Raw genomic sequence first — 20,517 nt, forward strand, 5'->3', positions numbered from 1 at the left:
ATTAATTTTTTAAAAAAGGATTCTGTTCATGAGAAACAGGCTGATGGCGGGAAGGCTTCACTGATTTTTGTTGTTTCTGGCCTCGCTCTCTTGTGCTCTTCTTTTCCCCTTGGACCGTGAAGGTAAAAGTGGGCAGTATGCTGTGAAGCTATTTAAGGAAGTCTGTTGTTTAAATTCTTATTTCTCCACAGCCCCACTGAACAGGCAGAGCAGTAGGTGTCTTTGGGGCCTTTACATTGAGTGTATATCAGCAGCCCCAGTGATGTGACGTTGTCATGGAGAGAAGTTGTCATGGAGAGGGTGCTTCTCCCTGAGGCCGAAGATTCTGCCTGGGAGATAGCATCACACGTACTGTGATTAGCTTGATCAATCCTTGGCTTATTATTTCTATTATTATTATCAGCAACCATTTATTAAGTGCCTACTATGTGCTAAGCACTTTTGTAGATTTTATGGCTCATCCTTCTGAAGGTCCTTGAAAATGGGTGTTATTATCCCAGGTTCCTTAGACAGGAAACTGAGGGAAAACTTACTCAAGTTCACACAGCATGTGGCGGATTGGAGTTAAGACCTTGTTCTCGTAGGAGCCCAATGGCAGCACACTTTCCGTAACATCAGAGGTTCTTGTTTTTCTCATTGAAGTTCCCTGCATGCAGATGAAATCGATACATTATGCTCGGATCTAGACCCTTTGTAGCTAGACATAGCCCTCAGCAAGTTCAAAATTTCTTTGAAGTCTCACGCTTTAATCTTTAAAATGTATGCAAATTTGGCTTCTGCTTTATAATGTAAAAGTATAAAAATAATCTTCTAAACTACTTAACATAGAATAAAACTTAAACTCCAGGAAGAGCCCCTGTTAGCCCCTCTCACGGCCCCGCCTGCCCTGCTGGCTGGCCCACCGGGGGTCTGCACACCCGTTTGAGGGGGTTGGCATTGCACTGTGGTGCATCTCGGTTCAAACCTTAGTGTCCTTTTTGTTTTGTTTTCTGTGTGTGTTTAATAGACCTTTCAGGTATGGAGCAACCTTTACCTGGTAAATCCACAACCTCAGAAGTCTCCCTAACAGAGAATAGAGTTTCTAGTACTTTCTAGACAAAACCTAAGTTGATCTCTGTTGATTTTCATAGAGATCTTTGAGTGACCTGTGTTCGGCTAGAAGTTTAGAGATTATTTAATTGTGTGGTTTGTAAACTTTTATTTATTTTTTACTTTTAATTTTTCATAGAGAGTGGAAGGGAGAAAGAAAGGAAGGGAGAGAAACATCAAAGTGAAAGTAACATCAATTGGTTGCCTGTCATAGGGACCCTGACTGGGGCATGTGCCCTGACCAGGAATCGAACTGGCAACCTTTTGGTTTACAGAATGACACCCAGCCCACTGAACCATACCAGCCAGGGTGGTCAGCTTTAATTTTTTTTCAAAAGCAAAAGTCATCTTCCAAATGAAATTGCTCTTGGGACTCTAATTTATGAAACAATAAAAGTGAAAACGTGCTAGGTGCCTTAGGGGCTGAAGGCCCTGCATGGTGCCCTCACTGAGGGAATTCGGGTTTTTGCCAAAGAACAAGGTTTAGAAAGCCCAGACCAATTCAGAGCACTTATTCTATGGATGAAGAGACTGAAGTCAGAGAGCTCAGATGACATGTTTGAGGTAATTCAGCTGATTAGTGACAAAGCCAGAAGCACATCCTAAGAATGAGGCCAACCAGAGTCTCCCAAGACCCTCGAAGGCCCTTGTGGTTTTCTTGTCCTGTGAACAGCTGACTCTTAACTGCCCTAGGAAGTCCCGGAGGGCTAGGGAGTGGGGATGCAGGCAAGTCCTCCCGCCAGGGGCCCTCCGTGGTATGGACCAGTGCCCCTGGCTGCGAAAGGCACAGCTCCTTCCCAGTGCCTGTGGCAATTCAAGAATGATTGAGTTAGGCCATGGGAGCCGTTGAAGTGTTGGAGTGTGTTGGAATCTAGGGAAAGGTTTTGCAAGGGAGTGTCAATCAGGGCCCCAAAGAGGACATTATCAGGGGACTGAGCCAGGCCACGACATCCCCCAGCAGCTGGGATAGGGGTGGTGTGTGGGGGCGACATTGAGTAACCACCAGAAAAATGTGCTGAGTCACCTCTGGAACCTCCTGACCTCAGGTTTAAGCTGGCCTTGTGCTGACTTTCATGTGGAGGCCTTACTAACCGTGGCCTTGGTTAATTCCTTTAGGATTTTTTCTGGCTCTCAGAAAGCTTGAAGTGTCTTTTAAACTTCTATGAAGACATGAACTGCTCCACAATCTAGATTTACTAATATAATTGTTTCTCATTTTTTTATTCATCACTATTACAAGGAAGCCCAGCATCTAACTTTCCAATTTCCCCTCCTCTGGAGGATTATATAGTTTCCTATTCCCACATCCACACATTAAACTGAGAGAGAAGAACTGTCTTCTCATTCCCCTGCTGCCACTCCCCCTTGCTGCCAGGCTGCCCGCACATCAGATGACCGACACTTAATGAATGCCACTGCAGGCCAACCCCACCCGTCCAGCCTCTGGGCAGACAGACACAGTGGGCGATTGCCCGGCCTGTGTTGGCTCAGTCAAGGATGAACAGTGAACACTGAGTCTCTCTCCTACTTGACTCTCGGCCCCTCAGATCTCCGTCCCAGAGGCAGTCAGTCCTTTTTACTACTTTCTTGTATATCCATCTAGGAAGAGTCATGCGTTTACAAATCTTTGTGGATATTTATATACATGTATTTTTTATCTCCTTAAAAAGGTTGCATACTCTATACACGGTGCTATAGTTTGCTTTTCAAAAATTTAACAATATATCATGTGGAGATCATTCCATATTGGCACAGGTAGTAGGGCTTCATTCCTTTTCATGGCTGTATAGTATTCCAACATCATCTATCAGGAAATACCCCATCTTCACTCTCTCTGGAAATAGCCCAGATGTCACCTGTTAATACTTGGTGGACATTTGGGTTATTTCCTGTTTGTTCTGTTGTTATTTTGTTTGCTATTACAAATAGATAGGCTTGTTTGCATAGGTATTCGGGCATTTCAGGAGGCTGTACCTCTGTCCCCTGAGGAAGATTCCTTGCTCAGTCAAAGGAAAAATACATTTTAAAATGTAACTGATACTTCCAAATTGCCTTCTACTGAGGCTGTATCATTTTATACTCCAATGAGCCACACGTGAGAGAACCTGTCTTCCCCACTCTCGCTAATGATGTGTTAGCAAACTTTTTGAAACTTCTCCAGATCTGACGAGTAAAACATGATATTGCACTGTGGGTTTAATGTGCTTGCTTGTCCTGAGCGAAGTTCAGCCTTTTTTCATTTGATCTATAAGTGTATAGACTGCTTTTTAACTGGTACTTAGAGGATGAACTGCTGCCTGAAGATTGAGCAGTATGCAAATAATTGAGAAATGCCAATTTTCTAATATGGCTTTTATTCTGGTTAGCTGTGTTTTATCCTAATTAACATAGGGTGCCCTGCAGGGTGCTACCTAAGAAATTGGTTTTCCTGCTTTAGTGACTGTTTATTAAAAATGCCTTGTCAGTTTTAGAAGGTGCAGTTTTTTTATTTATAAGAATAAATATTTAAATTCTGGTTTTGCAATCTCCACTATACCACAAGTTGTTATATGGAAGCCAATGTTGTCTTATTAAATACAGTACTTTTTAGATTCAATTCAATGTGACATTTATGGAACAGAAATTTGAATAGTGACTGTGTATAATAGAGATGTTACATTTCTTAGTTGTGATAGTGGTGTTGTGGTTTCATTTCAGAAAAAACAGTTCTTTTAGAGATTTCATAAATATTGAAATATTTATGGATTAAATGGTGTATCTGGGATTTTCTTCAAAATAACTCTGGAAGGGGCAAGTGAGAGGAGTATACATGAAACGACATGGGCCACAAGTTAGTAATTATTGATCCTGGATGTTCGTTATGTGGTATTGTCTTTTTTTTTACATATATTTGAAATTTGCCATAAAAATTCTGAAATGCAACAGGTCAGTGTTAAGTTCATGGCACATGCCAGCCGCAGCAGCGCTCTGTGCCGTAGGAGAGACACACCTCACAGGTGCAAGGGGCCTCGTCGGCCTGTTCTCTACAGTGAGCCCAGTGCCGAGGACACCGTCTGCACACAGTAGGCCCTCACTGTGTCCTGAGCTCCAGCCTGTGCTCTGTGTTCTGTTCCCAAGAGCTCTGTCCCTGATGGTGTGCTGTTGAGCGAGCTGCAGACCGAGGGCGATGGGGCTGAAGGGAGGCAAAGTCCCCTTCACCGGGGGTCAGGACAGTGCTCTGTGGAGTTCCTGAGAACTGATGTGGAGGTGCCTGAGACAAAGAACATCCTCTGCGGCCCAAACATTTCTAAGCAGAGCAAAATTCCTCCTTTAGTTTAAGACGAACTATTTCTCCTAGGAGCCCAGTAGGAAGTTGCTAACAGTGAGAGTAGTAGCTCAAAAGGCTGGAGGGTCACAGAGCTTCTTAGAACAGACCCCGTCCCCGACTCCTCTCTTTGAGCCTGTTTTGTTCTGAGTTCAGCATGATACCATGCCGAGCAGTGTGTTTAATCAGTGCTCTCCGGAGAGGAGGAAGAGTAGATGGTGTCCTAAGAAAGAAGAGAATCAGAATGGGGAAGTCATCAAAGGAACGGTCCAGGATTCAGGGTGGTAGATTGGTCCTGTGGGTATGTTTGACTGATTAGTTAGCTCAGAGGCAGAGAGATTCATGGTTTTTAATGTTTGCATGCAGGTGCTGGTGTAGTCGCCTCAGAATGAGAGCACAAATGGATTTAAAAAATAAAAGCTAGTCACATCTTGACTGGAAGAAGGCTTTTTTGAGAAGTTCAATGTTACATTACAAACACCATTCAAATATACCAAATGGGCCAGGTGGTTGCTCGAATATTGCGTGTTGCCAGCTGCCCATTGCTACAGATGAAGCCTTTTCTGCCGACGTTTGCGTAACCCACGAGCACATTGTACAGTGCTGACTCTTTTGATGTTGCTTAACATTTGTGTGTCACCGTAATTACAAACCATAAATATACATGACACCATGCGGTACATGAAATTGCCCAGCTTTCATCCTGAAAGGGGAGGAGGCCCTATTAGTACCTGACAAGAGAGGCTGTCTAATAGGCATTTTTCGTCCTTCCTGAATGCCACTCCTCTCTCGTAGGATGCTCTGAATTGCATTATGCTCACCAGGCCTTGCGCCTTCAGAACAACACAGACTTTGAGAGCTAGTATATATCGCTGAGCCCCAGGTTTTAAAGCATGCCTGGACCGAAAGCCAGGGGGGTACAGTTCAGGGGAACCCCGACACTACTCAATGAAGCCAAACTCTTCTAGTTGGCAACATATCAACAGTTCCTTGGAGGTCACAAATGGGCAGGTGTACGATATAAAAGGAAGGAGGTAAATGGAAGCAAATCAGCTTCTTTCAAAACAGACATGTTTTAGGGATGTATCTCTTTTTGCTTTGAAAGAAAGCTGATTCAGTGTCATTCAGCTATTTATTTGTATCTGCAGCTGTAAATACCAAGTGTCTTTGCCCTGTACCAAAACAGGAGCATGTGTTTGCAGGAGTGGGGAGCAGGGCAGGAGATGGAGGGAGGGTGAAAGCCCCCACAACTCGGTTAATCAGTCACAACTACATAGATGAACGGGCTGAGATGAAACCCCCTCCCTGGGCAGGGGTACACTCAGCCTTGCCGGGGAAGACCTCTTTAGAACACAGCATCTTTATTGTAGGCCACGGATCCCAGACAGCACGTTTTGGGGCTCTGTAAATGCAAGACTCAGAGGCTTCCTGATGACCAAGTTGTCTTCTTAATGTGTAAATAAATGAGTGCTCCACGTGAATACATGTCTGTGTACTGAGTCTGCAATCTTGTCTTTCAGAAATACCGACAGTACATGGCAGGACTTCTGGCTCCTCCTTATGGTGTTATGGAAACGGGCTCTAACAATGACAGTAAGTGAAAATGTGAACATCTGTATCTAAACATGTGCGGTGTGTGTTTTCATGTGACAAAAATATGTACTACCCCAGCTTGACAGGTTATGTTTCCAGACTCTTTTGTGGATAAACAGACCGACCGGCCCCCGTGGGTTATTTTACAAAATGTTCATACAGTGTTATTTCATGGCTTTAGCTGATGCTCTGTTCCTAGTTGGAACTTCAGCATACTTAGAATACCTTCTCAGAGTCTCTTCATTTCATTGCAAAGTCCAGTGTCGCTGCTGTGCTCTTTTAAAAATGGGATTCATGAACTGCGTTTGTCTTGGTCACTTGTGCACACCCGAGAGCCCCACCCTCTTGCTCATTTTGATGTTATTGATCAGAGAGGAGCATTGCGAGTCATTATGCTTCTGAAATCACAGCTTCTCCAAACTCCAGGCCTTTTATAGGAGACCAGTCCCTGTGTGATCGTAAAAGAAAGGGAGTTTTTCTCTGCGATATGCTTTGCTAGTGGGCACCCGCCAGACCCTGAGAAATCCTGTGTCCTGACTGTGTTTCTCTGTGCACATCAGAAACATCTGTTCAGTACTCCTTATTGTCCTTGGGAGATGCTCATTGCATCTCTCAACTCCTTTATTTGGCTCTTGCACATTTACAAGTGACAAGGTACCAAGTACTGGGGTTTTTGAGGCTGTAGTCCTTCAAGTAGGCCCAATGATGGAACAGGAAGACCTTCCACTCCAAGCATCTTCAGAGTCTGAGAGTCACCCTTCAGATCCAGTTCCTCACAACTTGAATCCTCACTCTTAATCCCAGAATTGTCACTGTCTATAGGGGATTCTCCTCCCTGCTTGCCCAAGACCTAAGTGAGCTTCCTCGTTTTCCTTCTCCTCCGGTTCACGGTTTCTGTGCAGCCTCTGCCCTCTACTTCTGGTGCTTGTCCATCCTGGGGGAGAAGGGCAGACCTTTCTTCCCTTTCCTTTGCTTCCCTGATTTGATTTTTCTCTGCCACCTGATCTAGGGATGACTGATTCATGACAAGTACTTGAGTTTCAATCCCAGCTGTGTTGTCTGCTAGCTGTGTGAGCTTGGGCAAGGCACTCTGTCTCTCTGTGACTCAGTTTCCTCCAAGGGTTATTGTGAGGATTAAATGAAGCAAAACACATCAGGTGTTTGAAAGAGTTCCAAGCATATAATGAGCATCCACATGACGTGAGCTATGGTTTCCTCACCACCAGCCACTCTTTAACCCCTCCAAGTCTGGCTTCTACCCCAGCTTCTTGACTCAGACCACTCTGCAGCTTTCCATTCTCTCCATCTTTGAATAAGACTCTTCACACCCACACTGCATTCTCCTGTGGCATCAGGCTCCGCTGCCTTATCCTGGTTTTCTTGTACCTCTCTGGTTACTTGAATGTTTGTCTCTTTTACAGATACTTCTTCCTTTCATTGAAAAGGTTAGGTATAACCCAAGAGTCCAGCCTTCACTGTTTTTCCTATACTTCCCCCTGACCACTGCATCCTTTTCCACAATTGATATAAATACTTCCCCAACCAATACCTCTGATTCCACCAAAGGGCAGCCTAACTTTCCGAATGACTGCTGACTCTCTTTCCATCCAGATGTTCCGCTGGCTTCTTAAACTGAAAACGTCAGTAATGGAACATATCCTGGTTCCCACAAAACCGATCTTTTCTCCGAAGGTACATTTCCAGTGATAACCCCACCGTTCTCCTGCATGTACCAGGCTCTAAACCCCACCCATTTTGGAGCCCTCCTTTCTCTCACCTCCACCACTGAGGTTCATCACTTGTCCACCCCTTGCTCCTGTGTTTGTTGTGTCCGCGTTCTGTCATTTCTGCTTCCTCTGCAGCCACCTGGCTGAAGGCCTCATCACTCCTGACCCGAGGGCAAAAATGGCTTAGCTGGCTCCCAGCCCTCAGTATCTCTCCTTGGTCTACCTGGCTCCCAGCTTATACAGAAGTTCTTTTTATTTACTTTCTGTTGTGAAAAATTTCAAACATATAGAATGATACAGTTAACACATATGTTGTCATCATTTCAACTTAATTAATATTTTAATATTTAAATAGGATTTGCTTATTAACTTAACGTATATTTTAAAATTAATATTTTGCCGCATTTATCTCTTTTAATTGTACATGTGTATTTCACACCAAGTACTTTAACAGGTATTTTTTAGACTAAAAACGTTTCCATGTATAACCATACACTGTTGTCATGCCTCCTGGCTGGCATGGTTTTCCTTAGTAACGTCTAGTACCTCGTCAGTATTTAGATTTCCCCAGCTGAGCAGCCGTACAGCTCATTGCTCAAACTGGACCCCAGTCAAGGACCGTGCCATCGAATCTTATTTTTGTGTCTTAAATGTCTTTTCACTATGAACTGTCCCTTTCCATCCTTTTCCTGTGCATAATCTCTCTATTACTCAAAACCATTTAATAATTGTCCATCACTTGCCATGGAAAGTGAATTCAAGTCCCTGCATGGCCCCGAATCTCCTTTTCAATATTATTTCTCTACAGAGACCCTAATTTCCAGCCACTCAGTCATGGTGACTTGTGCAACTCTGTCGTTGTCTTATTAAAGCTCCTAGAAAGTAAGCTTCTCTATACCCTGTATCTCCTCATTCAGTCCACGTCAGTACTTTCAAATGGGTGTTGACTGAATGGGTGGGTGGGTGGACAGATTCCAGATGAGAGTCAGAGTGCTGGCATTAGGCCACCCTCACTTCCTCTGTCAGATCTGGGAAGTGGTAGCAGACCTGCCCCTACCGTCTGTCCGTGTCCTGGTGCTGTCCCCGTCTGGGAGCCAAAGTTTGATTCGGGAATGTTTTCAAATAGTCTCTTTCATTCTTATCGCTCCTGTGTACTGTACTGCTGCCCATTAGGATGGGTGCTCAGTTCTTTTAAGGCCAATACTGTAAATCAGTATAGTCCCATATTAAACACAGAAGGCTCTGTTTGTTCAGAAGTTGGACATGCTGTATTTTAACATCGCAAACCACCACACACGGCCCCAGCGGTTCAACACTGGGGTGCAGGTCACCTTAAAACCACCACTTGTGCCCACTTTCTGGGAGCAGAAAGCTCTGCTGGGGCTGCGGACCTTCCTGTGTGACCACCCTCACCTACCGTGTCGGTCAGACAGCAGCCCCAGAGGAAGGGCAACGGACCGGGCCCTGCCTGTAGTAGGTGCTCACGGAACGCGTGTGAAAGGACGCACAATACGTGAGAGGATGAACGTTTAACCTTTTTTGCTCAGAGAACTGAGATATCCCTGGACATAGCCACTGCCCAGCTCAGACCTGACTTGGGGGCAGCAGGAGTTTGCTTTGCCCCAAATGGAAGGTGTGTCCTGGTGGGTTTTATGTACAGCCTGCCCCAAGGTTCAAATCCCTGGAGCAGTGTGAGGTGGTTTGAAGTATGAAACTACAAATGGACCACTTACCCTTGATGTGTCTGTCTAAAATTTCGAGTGCTCTGGTGCCCAAGACAGAGGAATTAGTTGCTCACATGGTGTAAACAAGTCAGGGGTAAATTTTTACCTCTGGGAAAGTGAATCATGTGGTAAGAAAGCAAAATCAGCAGGAGATTTGGTGGTCTGGCACACAGCCCCGCTCCTGGTTCATCGACCCAAGTGTGTGAGACTTTGAAAGCAAAGTGGCATCTATTTTTCAAGGCAGCATCATGTAGGTCTGTTTTTTTAACACCATTTTTATTTGGTTTGATTCAGCAAAGGATTTCAGCTCCATTTTACAGGTTGATCTTATAATTCATTCTCTCTCTCTCTCCCTCTCCCCCCTTTTGCTCTCCTAGGGATTCCTGACAAGGAGAACGTGAGTAGCTACTCTCTCTGCCTAGCTTCTAAAAACTGTCAAAAGGTAAAAAATAACCATGGTAACCTTGCCAGCAAAGAGAGCTTTTTATCCACATTCAACAGAGCAATAAATATTTTTCTAATCTTATTCTGGCATCTTCACAGGGTCACTTTGAAGTATAAAGGGGAGAAGGCCGATTGCTATGACATGGTCATCACATGTCCTTGACATTAATTAGTCTGAAGAAAGGTTTTTCTGGGGGCAGATGGTGCAAGTGCTAAGTGTTTTCTTTTTCCCATGATGCATGTGTAGCAGTACAACAAATTGTGAGTTTAACAGCCTACAGAAAACATGTTGTTCTTCCTTAGTAGGAATACAAAAACATGAAGTTCAGGGTCAGATGATGAATTTACCTAATTGTACACTAAAGTCATATTTCTCTTCAGAAGCCAAAAAACAAATCATTGCTGTAGTTATTTAGGGAAAGCAGGGGAGAGAGTAGAAGGTTTAGGACAAACCTCTCCTAGGAAACAGTACCAAGCGTGCATTCTAAGGACGGAAGTGGTGCGGTGCCATTGTCTGTGTGTGTAAATAATAACGATGATGTTAATTACGTTAGCTGGAATCTAACTTTAGACAGCTGCGTGGAAGGGTCACTGATGGCAGCGTGCCGCGGTTCATCTGAAGCCGCGCTTGGTGGCTATCAGATGTGTCATCTCGCCATTGTGCTCCTTGGTCGCCATACCTAAGTGGCACTGTCACAGAATTGTCACTCTTCCCTCTCCCGGCTCTGGGTCCGGTGTCCGTGGGCTAAGATACCGTCTCCACTAAGTTCAGGTTACTTCTGTGCTCCTTTTCAGAGTGCTGACTCTAGCTTTCTTTGGGTCCCCCCCCGTTTCTGTAATCTTGGTTTTAAAGGGCTGGTTGGGGATTGCAGCCCACCCTGGTACCACTACAAATTTGGGTTCAGGACCCAGCAGTGATGCTTCCAATGTCACACTGAAAGTTTCCTTGGCTTGGTTCAGCGAAGGAGTTTGGTTCCTCCCCAGGGACCTGGTGCACGCTGCTTGACTTGTCTAAACATCCTCGCCTCATTTTCAAACCGCGGATGTCAGCCCTTGAGCACCCTAAAAGGCCATTATGAAAACTGAATGAGGCCGTCTGTGGAAACCCGGAGATATTACCATAGAGCTCGGTAAATGTTAGGGCTATTATTATAATTATTATTTTCTCAAGCCTCCTATCATTTTTTAGCTATTTTTCCTTCTCTGAAAATGTCCTACCCTTTATAAAGTACCTTTTCTTTTGCCTTTATGGCTGTCCTTGAAATACCTGTCTTCAGTGAACCAGCGGTTCACGGAGAGGCTAAAGCCATAGCCTTCAGAGTCCGAAGTAACAACCTCCTCCTGCCACCATTTTGGACATGGATGTCCCCGAGACACTGCAACAAAAAGTACCCACCTGTCCGCCAAATCGAGTGGACAAAAGGGCCCACTGTCCCCTCATCAAGGGGCTCTGGGTGATGCTGAGAGTGCCAGAATGGCCGACCCCGGGGGTCTCAGATGTTCTGAGCTTCAGAAGGAAGCCCGGTCTCTCTTCAGCCCCGGGCCACCTTCAGGACGCACCTCCCTGCAGCAGGGTGACAGGCACAGGTTCTAAGAGGAAAGTCTACTAGCTGTCACCATGTAGCATTTTGTCATGTGTTTGTGACAAAAGAGGAATTCGATGTTTGCGGAAAGTTCAACAATGTGGGGGCCGGCCAGGCCATCTCCCCCGCGTTAAGTTGTGGTGTAGCTCCCTGGCGTTTGTTTGGGACATTCCATGTCAAATCCTCTGGCAGATGGAAAAGCACAGGTTTTCTCTATCAGCAAATTGAGTAGATGCAATGTCACCCTGTGCTATTAGGAAACCTCTCCGATGCCATCAAAGGAAAGCAAATGAGATGAAAGACATTCATGAGCAGAGCTGAAGCTCTAGAAAGATAAAGAGAAGCCTGAGATCCGTAAAGTGGCATTAATTAAAGTTCTTCCTTTACGAGAGACGAGTTGTGTTGTGACGGTTCCTTTGATCCTTTACCTTCTGTAACTGCACACTGGGCCGTGTTATGTTCCCTTTGTGTTTCTAAATAGAATAATGTGCCGGCGACTGAAGTGAAGGCACGTAAACTATCCTTTCAGTGTCCAGACTGAGTCTTTGTGGAAAGGATATGTTCTTCTTTCCAGTTCCTACTCTCGACTATGTTAATCACCACATTTAACTTTTAACCAGATATGCAGACGTCGGCAAGTGATGTTTGCACCCACCTTGCCAGCTATATTTTACTTCCAGACCCAGGCTTACCTTGCATAGAAAGAACTTTCTTTTCATAAGCTGCACTTCTGTAGAAACAAATGGACTGGCGGTTAACTTGCTGGATTATTTTGTTTACTACTTGCCGTAATTGATAGGGGCAGTATTTAACTCTAAGTACCATAGGATACTGGAACCCATAAAGTAATTTTAACTACATCAGAAAAATGACCAATAAAATAAGTAGACTATGTTGGTAGGGTCGTGATTGTTTGTGGCTATTGGGTTTATAAAGAAATTCTTCTCTTTGATCTGTTTAAGTTGTATTTTTCTGTCTTTGTGTGCCATATCTGACTGACCATGTTTAACACAGAAGCTAAAAAAAACCCCACAGTTAAAAGAGTGTTATAGTCGAACACTACAGTTGCCCTGTGGAGGAATGAGCTCGTCTATAATTTTTTGCTATTTATGTAGGTTGTGTCGCTTACTGTGCTGCATCCTCCTGAGAGGCAACTGGTATGGAGTTTTGTAATCTTAGAAGTTTGTACTTTTCTTCCTGCATGTGCAAGAAGCCAGAAAATAGACTCAGGAAGAGATTACAAAATAATTCCATTTCCTGACTTAACAAACATCTTGTTTCCAAAAAAGATCATTTGAGGGCTTCATTTTTTAGACAGTTACAGTGCTGAGAGTGTCACCAGCAAGCTTCTCACTGAGTAAGAACGCCCGCTTTGCCAGTAGAAAACACTATCAACACAGAGGTCGAAGGTCTCCAAGAGCTAGAACCGATGCTGGCTGTTAGTAATGGGCAAGCTCTGGAGTCTTACAGAACTATTTGTAGGTCTCGTTTTTAGAAGGCGACAAAGTTTCTCAAACTTTTAAAAATCATGTGTCATTTGTATGAAGAACAAATTTCAGAAATTATTATCAAGACACAAGTTTTTAAATGGCAGATGGTCAGGAAATACTACACAGTTTGGGACAATTCTCATTAAGGAGAGAGAGTAATAGAACAATAATAAGCAAGTAACTATTAGGGGTAAAAGGCCAGGAGTTTTAGGAATTTTTAGGGACTATAATAACATTTATCTCTATTGCTGCTCTTTTTCAAGTATGGAGAAAACAAATGAGAATGTTTTCTACCAATGAAATGGCAACATCTTATTTTACCATGTTAGACTGGCTGTGGATCTGGACCAATCATAGGGAGGTGGGTATCCCAATGCAAACTTAAAATGTGAAAAACTTAGACAATCCCATAAAACCCAGTAAAACCTTCACCTTCACCTTTAGAATATCTATGGATTCAAATGAACAGTTTTCTGCAGAACAGAAAAGTCTTTTTTAAAGATTTTATTTATTTTTTAGAGGGGAAGAGAGGGAGAAAGAGGGAAAGAAACATAAATGTGTGGTTGCATCTCATGCACCCCCTACTGGGGACCTGGACTGCAACCCAGGCATGTGCCCTGACTGGGAATTGAATCAGCCACCCCTTGGTGTGCAGGCCGGCACTCGATCCACTGAGCTACACCAACCAGGGCAGAACATAAGAGTTTTTAAAATCCTACTTTAAAACATGACTGATGCAAGTCCAGAGCTTATCGAAGTATCTGAGCCAGAGCTCCGGGCTTGCCAGCATCCCTTTGCCCCATTCGTGGGTAAGACTGGTTTCCCTGGTGCTGACGCCATTCTGAAACGGTGTGTATGTCATGGGCGGAGGGTGCAGACCAGCCAAATGCTGGAGACTCAGAAAATACCAAGCCTGCTCCTCTTGATTTTGAAGGACAGATTGCTTATCACCCAAGTGAAGGTTAGAGCAGGCCCTGGTCTGCGCGATGTGTAGTGTGTAAATACTCAGTTCTTCCACGGGCCAATTGGAATGCAGCACTCAGCGAGCCAGGACTCACTTTATTTGCCCCACCTCCTGGAGAACACCAGTGAGTTCATGTCCACAGGGCCAAGGGCAGCCTGCGCTCTCTGTTTGTTTTGGTGTTTGTGAGGTATGGGTTACATGGGGCAGAATGCCCTTGCTGAATTTCTTTCTGCTTTCTATTCCATCTGTTGTAAAAGCTAACCATACCGCCTCTCTCCTTTCTCCCTAGCTTCTGCAGTGGTAGATTGATTGAATTTCTAAGGTAATGGGTGGTTGTCCTTCAGCTGAGTAGTAAATAGTAAATGCAGGCAACACTCTAACAACCTCATCTCAGGTTGCCAATTAGACCCTGTGCTTGTTGCCACAAATGTTCTCAGTCAGGTTCGCAGGACCTGCTTTCTGTGAGTCTGCCCGTCAATCAAAAGGGCACATATTGGGCGATATTGGGGTGGTGCCTTGTTACCATATTTTATGGCCTATAATATTATGAATTATATTTGGTGATTGTTTTAATGTTCCGATTTTGGTTCCTTTATGTTTTGAAATTTTCTTTTATGACACAGAACTTCCTAATGGTGCTGCCGGGTTAATAGTTTACTCTGGTCGTTACTGATGTTGCTCCAGCATTGTTTTGAATATACTCTCTCATTCTTTTCTGTAATCAGGATTTGATGTGGCCAGGTACCACAGAGTGAACCTGGACAGCCTTTAATCATTAAACATCATTGTGATCCTGAAAATGAGATTTCCTGTCTCTCGACCCCCAATTCTAGCCTCAGCTTCTCCTGGCTCTCACTTTAAAAACTAGCACAGCCTTGAGGTGAGCCTGCTCAGAACCGGCTCACTGCCAAGAATTAGTTCCACCATCAGCAGGCATGAGGAACGTAATGCCATGTCGGTATTAAGGTGTTTGCTCTACTGCGGATTCCAAAGTTGTGGGAGAGGATTTCCTGTCTTCAGAACTATTTCACCCTGTGCTGCAGGCAATTATGTTCATCACCAGTAACTTTGGGCCGATAGCACATTATCTCAACTGATTGCGAGAGTAGAATAATACATTGTTTACTTTGGATGAATTTGAATTTTTATTGTTCCTGTTTTGAGAAATTGAGACCAGATCATTTGCAAAATATGTCTTCTTTTTAGGAGAGAAAATTGTAGTGTTCTCAGATTGGATAAATTTATCTAGTGATTACATGTCACGTAGGATTTGGATTCGTTCATAATAACAGTTCTGTGTCAGACAGGCTCCCCTGAGTCCGTAGATATTAACACGTTCTGTAGTCATTCTCGTTACCTTTAGGTACAATTACAGGGAAGAGAGCTGGATGATAGATACTCATATACATACACATACACTGGCATACATATTTGGTATATAGACACATACATATGTATGATTATGAAATATATTGAATTATTTTCATTCTCAAAAATTTTGGGAAAGGAAATTGTAAAACCACCTTTAGTAATATGATCTGGCATTCTTATGGCTTAGTTTTCATAAATGCTTAAGTTCTCTTCCCTTCAACTTAGTTTTATTTTCCAAAGAATGATTCAGAATTGCCCATAGAATATGCCACCTATTTGCTCAGTGAAAAACCTTTCATTTAGCACATGTGTGTTGATGGATTGCAGGCTTCCTTGGGGGGGAGGCTACAAAAATAGAATATAGTCCCTTAAGGAAGTTGCAGTAACATGTGAAGGAACACGTGAACATAAAAGTACATTGAGGTGTCATGAACACACGTGGGCAGAGAGCATGGCATGAGGACATACATGATGTTACCTCTTCAGGGTTGAGCTAAAGTGCAGCTCTGCCACTTACGACCCATATGGAGGTGGACAAGTTAGTTAACCTCCTTAGTCCTATTTCCTCGTCTATAGAGAAGAGTAGTAGTGGTGTCCTACCCCAGGGAGCTTGCAGAAGGATTGATGAGAGGATGCATACCAAGTGCTTAGCCAGTGCCGCAGCCCACTGTGCGCTCACAGGAGACACGTGGAGGTCCGTGCAGTTTTCAGGGGGGTGGGCAGGGCTCAGAGCATGCCTCACAGAGGAGGAAATGCCTGTGTGCGTTCTCAGTGGAAAGTGGAAGTTATCCAGGTGAACAGGAAAGGAGAACATTGCACGAACAAAGGAACAGAGTTCCAGAACTTTCTTTAGGCTAATCTCATCAAATCTAAATTCAAGAACTGTTCAGTATTTTGGACACCCTACTCTCTAGAATACCTTTAAAGTCCTAATAATCTTACTTCCAAGCTTCAGGCGTTTCTGGGTCTCAACAAATCAACACATTTTACCCTGTAAAGCCTGATCCGTTTTTAATGTAGATGGGGAATTAGCTGAATTTCCCCTATTCGTACCTCACAGTATCATGTCGTCTTTCTAAAAATGGCAGACCTGGATGGCTGATGCCTAAGCAGCCTATTGTTTTCTCTGCTCCCAGCTACTTTCCTGTTCTAACTGCACGGCCAGTGCTTCTTCATTTCTGTTGTTCTCCTTTGCATTTTCTCCCTTCTCTTGAATGAACCACTCAGCACGGCTTTCCATTGAATCCCACCCTCTTTCACCTTTTTCATTTGTCAAGGTCATTTTAAATTGTGTTCCAGTTCTCCTATGTGCCAGCCACCCCCCACCCATTTGGGGGTCATTATCAAATTTAATAAGAATGCTTTTGATTCCATATTCAAGGCATTAATCAGCGTGTTAAGTCTAGCAACATTCAGCAGATGACCTAACTTTGTGGAATTTAATTTGTTTGTACTAATTGATTTGTATACGTGATAAAATTACCCCTTCTAGAGATGAAAAGGGAACTTGGGGAAGCACACTAGGAAAATGCGGGCTGAATGGCAAGGACTAAGTCGTTAAATTCACTTCTGTCGTCCTTTTCAACCACTTGTCATGTGGAAGAGAAGGAAGGCAGTAATTTTCTTTCTATCTCAGGAGGCATTAGTATGACAGATCTTAATTCTCATTCATTTTTATAGTCCATGTTCCCAGAAATGTATCAGTTTCTGTCCCTGGCACTCAATAGCCAGAGACACTGTACAAGTCACCTCCATGAGCTTCAGTTTCGTCATAAGTAGAAAGGCGACTCCCAAACTAGCACAATGAAAAGATTGCTGGGGATCAGTTGACGTCGAGTATCGGGAAAATTCTAAAACTGGACACTACTTAAAAAAAACCCACATTATATTAAGTTCCCTGGAGCTTAATTCTAAATAAGATCACACCCTTGTCATAGCCTAAACCCAAGGACATTTTTCTGGCCTGGGGGGGACCACTGAGGTTGGCCAGTGGGTTCTAATTTATATGGAGAGTTGGTCTGGGGGCTTTATAAAGGTGCTCTTGCATCCTGTGTGCAGACTTGGTTCAGTTCTGAGTTCTGGGGAGAATTTAGGATGCCAAATGGGAAGTCACTCATCTTAATGTCTATATTAATTTGGCTCACCCAAAAGAATGAAAAATTCCCAAGTCACACCAAGTGCTTACTGGGTGCTGAAATTTGATAACCCAATCCCAAACAAAGTGAGGAAACCACACCCAAAGTTGACTGGAGGACGGACCAGGAGAGAGAGTCAGAGCAGGAGCAGGAGCATGAAGATACGCTGGAGAAGGAGCCTGGCTTGTTCGAGGGTCCCAGCGAGCATCATGGATGTTATCACAGCAGTTCCCCCTGGACCTTCTAGTTTTAGGGTAGGTGAGGATTTTTATGTTATTTTTAACCACTTCTCTGAAAAGCATGAAGGCATTGTAGCGTACAAGTCTCTAGTAAAGAAATTTATAACAAATGCAAAAGTAACTCTGTCATTCAACCAGATATTCTTTTAAATGATCGAAGCAGGTAATGGTCTCTCCCCACCTACCCCAAACCTCTTACTTCCTCCAGCTTTACATTTTGTATGTATTTTCTTCCTCTGTCTTTAGTGTCTGATAGACTCAGAAAAACACTTGGGCTCCCTCTGGTGGCCATTCCAAGATTTATGCATATCTAAGCTTTAAGCTGAAGTTTTAGTTACATGACACAAAATTTGGGGGTGAAAGTGGAAATATTAATAGTAAATGTTATTTTCTTTTGTAAGATGCCTGGTAATTGGGAACCTCCAAATTGGATAAAATATTCAATTCATTTATTCATTCATGTCTTCTAATCTAATAAACTGCTAATATTTGGCTTTCTGAAATGAAGAAGGATGTGGTTTGCAAACCTATAGAAAGACATCTAATTCCAATCCTCTAAGTCAGATTTTCTCAAGTCGTCATTCTTTTAATAAGCAAGTTTTTGTAGAATGTTTCCTGTGTATTAAGCCAGAGTTGGGCATGGTGGGAAACATTTGTTACTCGCCATTTTAAAAATATATGAATCTTCTCTTCTTTAACAGTTGGCAATATTATATTATTTCCTTTTTCTTCTTTAAATCATAATCACATTTTTTTACCCAGAGAATTTTATCCTATTAAATTAATTTTTTTCATTTTTATTTTATTGATTATGCCGTTACAGTTGTTCTATTCCCCCCCCTTCATTCCCCTCCACCCTGCACCCCCCACCCCTACCAATTCCCCCCCCCTTTAGTTTATGACCATGTGTCTCAAGTTCTTTGGATTCTATATTTCCCATACTGTTCTTGCCCTCCCCATCTATTTTCTACCTACCATCTATGCTACTTATTTTCTGTACCTTCTCCCCCCTTCTCCCACTCTCCTGTTGCTAACCCTCCATGTGATCTTCATTTCTATGGTTCTGCTCCTGATCTAGCTGTCCTTTTAGCTTGCTTTTGTTTTAGATGTGGTTCTTAATAACTGTGTGTTTGCTGTCCTTTCACCATTCATATTTTTTATCTTCTTTTTCTTAGATAAATCCCTTTAATATTTCATATAATAAGGGCTTGGTGATGATGAACTCCTCTGATGATGAATTTGATCTTATCTGACAAGCACTTTATCTGCCCTTCCATTCTAAATGAAAGTTTTGCTGGATAGAGCAATCTTGGTTGTAGGTCTTTGGATTTCATGACTTGGAATACCTCTTTCCAGCCCCTTCTTGCCTATAAGGTCTCTTTTGAGAAATGAGCTGACAGTCTGATGGGAACTCCTTTGTAGGTGACTATCCCCTTAGCTCTTGCTGCTTCTAGGATTCTGTCTTTCATTTTAATCTTGGCTAATGTTATTATGATGTGCCTTGGTGTGTTTCTTCTTGGGTCCAACTTCTTTGGGACTCTCTGAGCTTCCTGGATTTCCTGAAAGTCTATTGCCTTTGCCAGATTGGGGAAATTCTCCTTTGTTATTTGTTCAAATAAATTTTCCACTGGTGGCTGTTCCTTTCCCCCTCTGGTACCCCTATAATTCGGATGTTGGAGGGTTTAAAGATGTCCTGGAGGTTCCTAAGTCTCTCCTCATTTTTCTGAATTCTTGTTTCTTCATTCTTTTCTGTTTGGTCATTTTTTTTCCTCCTTCTGGTCCACTCCTTTGATTTGAGTCCCAGTTTCCTTTCCATTACTATTGGTTTCCTGTGCATTGCCATTCATTTCAATTAGTTTAGCCTTCATATGTTCCTCTAATTTGTGACTAAAATCAACCAGTTCTGTGAGCATCCTGATGACCAGTGTTTTGAACCTAGCATCTGAAAGTTTTGCTATTTCTTTCTCACTTAGATTTATGGGCTCTGGGGCTTTAAGATCTTCTTGAGCCATTTTTGGTCTGTTTGCGCCCATTAAGTATCAGGAGCAGAGCCTTAGGGGTGGGGCAGGGCCTCCAGGGTGGGGTTGCTGGGTTGTGACGCTGTATGTGGGGGTGGGGTCAGAGCCCGGAAATAGTGGCCGTCTCTGCTGCCTCCCGTGGCTGGGACCCGCTTGGTCCCATCTCACTGCCTACTCCCTCGCTGGTCTGTCTGCGCAGGAATGTGCCAGCACAGTCAATCTGCCACCCTTCACCCTCACCGGATCCTTGGGTCGCTCACTGGGTCGGCCCTTTGCAACCCCACCCCTGGGTTCCTCACACCTGAGTCTGTGTGAACGAGTTTTCCTGTGCAACCCTGCTCCACCAGCTGCTGGTTTCGCCCCTCTTACAGGTCAGGCTGAAGAATTCATTGTTATTGGACTTCCAAAAAGTTCAATTTTCTGTGTTCTGGCTGTGTTTTCTGATGCTAATATTTTGTTGTCTCTAAACTTGGTTGTGTGAGAAAGCACAGCATCTCCACCTATGACTCCATCTTGGCAGAACTAAATTAATATTTTTGTAAGCCAGATTACTTTCTAATTATGTCAATGTATTAGTCAGTTATACAGATTTAACTACAATAGCTTAGACCCAAACATAAGTCTCTTAAATGAACTAGAAGATAATTTTCCTTCATGTTAACTGTTCAGATGTGAGCTGTCTAGGATTAATGTGTCACCCCACGTTGTAATGTATTTTTCTGATTGAAAGTCTCTTCATTATCTTATTTTTATACTTTTGTATATCAAAAATAAGTATATAAATTTAAATCTTAGCACTTTTAAGATTTCTTGTGACCATAATTCTCTAATAAATT

The 20,517-nt window shown here is 43.3% G+C and overlaps 1 protein-coding gene across 17 annotated transcripts in view; it reads left to right on the forward strand.

Annotated features, from left to right (window-relative positions):
• Nucleotides 1–20,517, forward strand: part of RAPGEF4 (Rap guanine nucleotide exchange factor 4) — a 286,117-nt gene that overhangs the window by 154,590 nt on the left and 111,010 nt on the right. For 9 of the 17 annotated variants that reach the window (XM_053665181.1, XM_053665182.1, XM_053665186.1 and 6 more), the window contains 2 exons: nt 5,914–5,986; nt 9,815–9,834. In XM_053665181.1, the coding sequence (XP_053521156.1) occupies nt 5,914–5,986; nt 9,815–9,834 (93 nt within the window). Of the gene's footprint in view, nt 1–5,913; nt 5,987–9,814; nt 9,835–14,089; nt 14,106–17,564; nt 17,679–20,517 lie in introns of those variants that run through there. The other 8 variants (XM_053665184.1, XM_053665189.1, XM_053665196.1 and 5 more) reach the window with 3 other exon arrangements.

Source organism: Artibeus jamaicensis, unplaced genomic scaffold (assembly GCF_021234435.1).
Source record: "Artibeus jamaicensis isolate MK-2021 breed Jamaican fruit bat unplaced genomic scaffold, CSHL_Jam_final contig_391, whole genome shotgun sequence".
NCBI classification, from domain to species: Eukaryota; Metazoa; Chordata; class Mammalia; order Chiroptera; family Phyllostomidae; genus Artibeus; species Artibeus jamaicensis.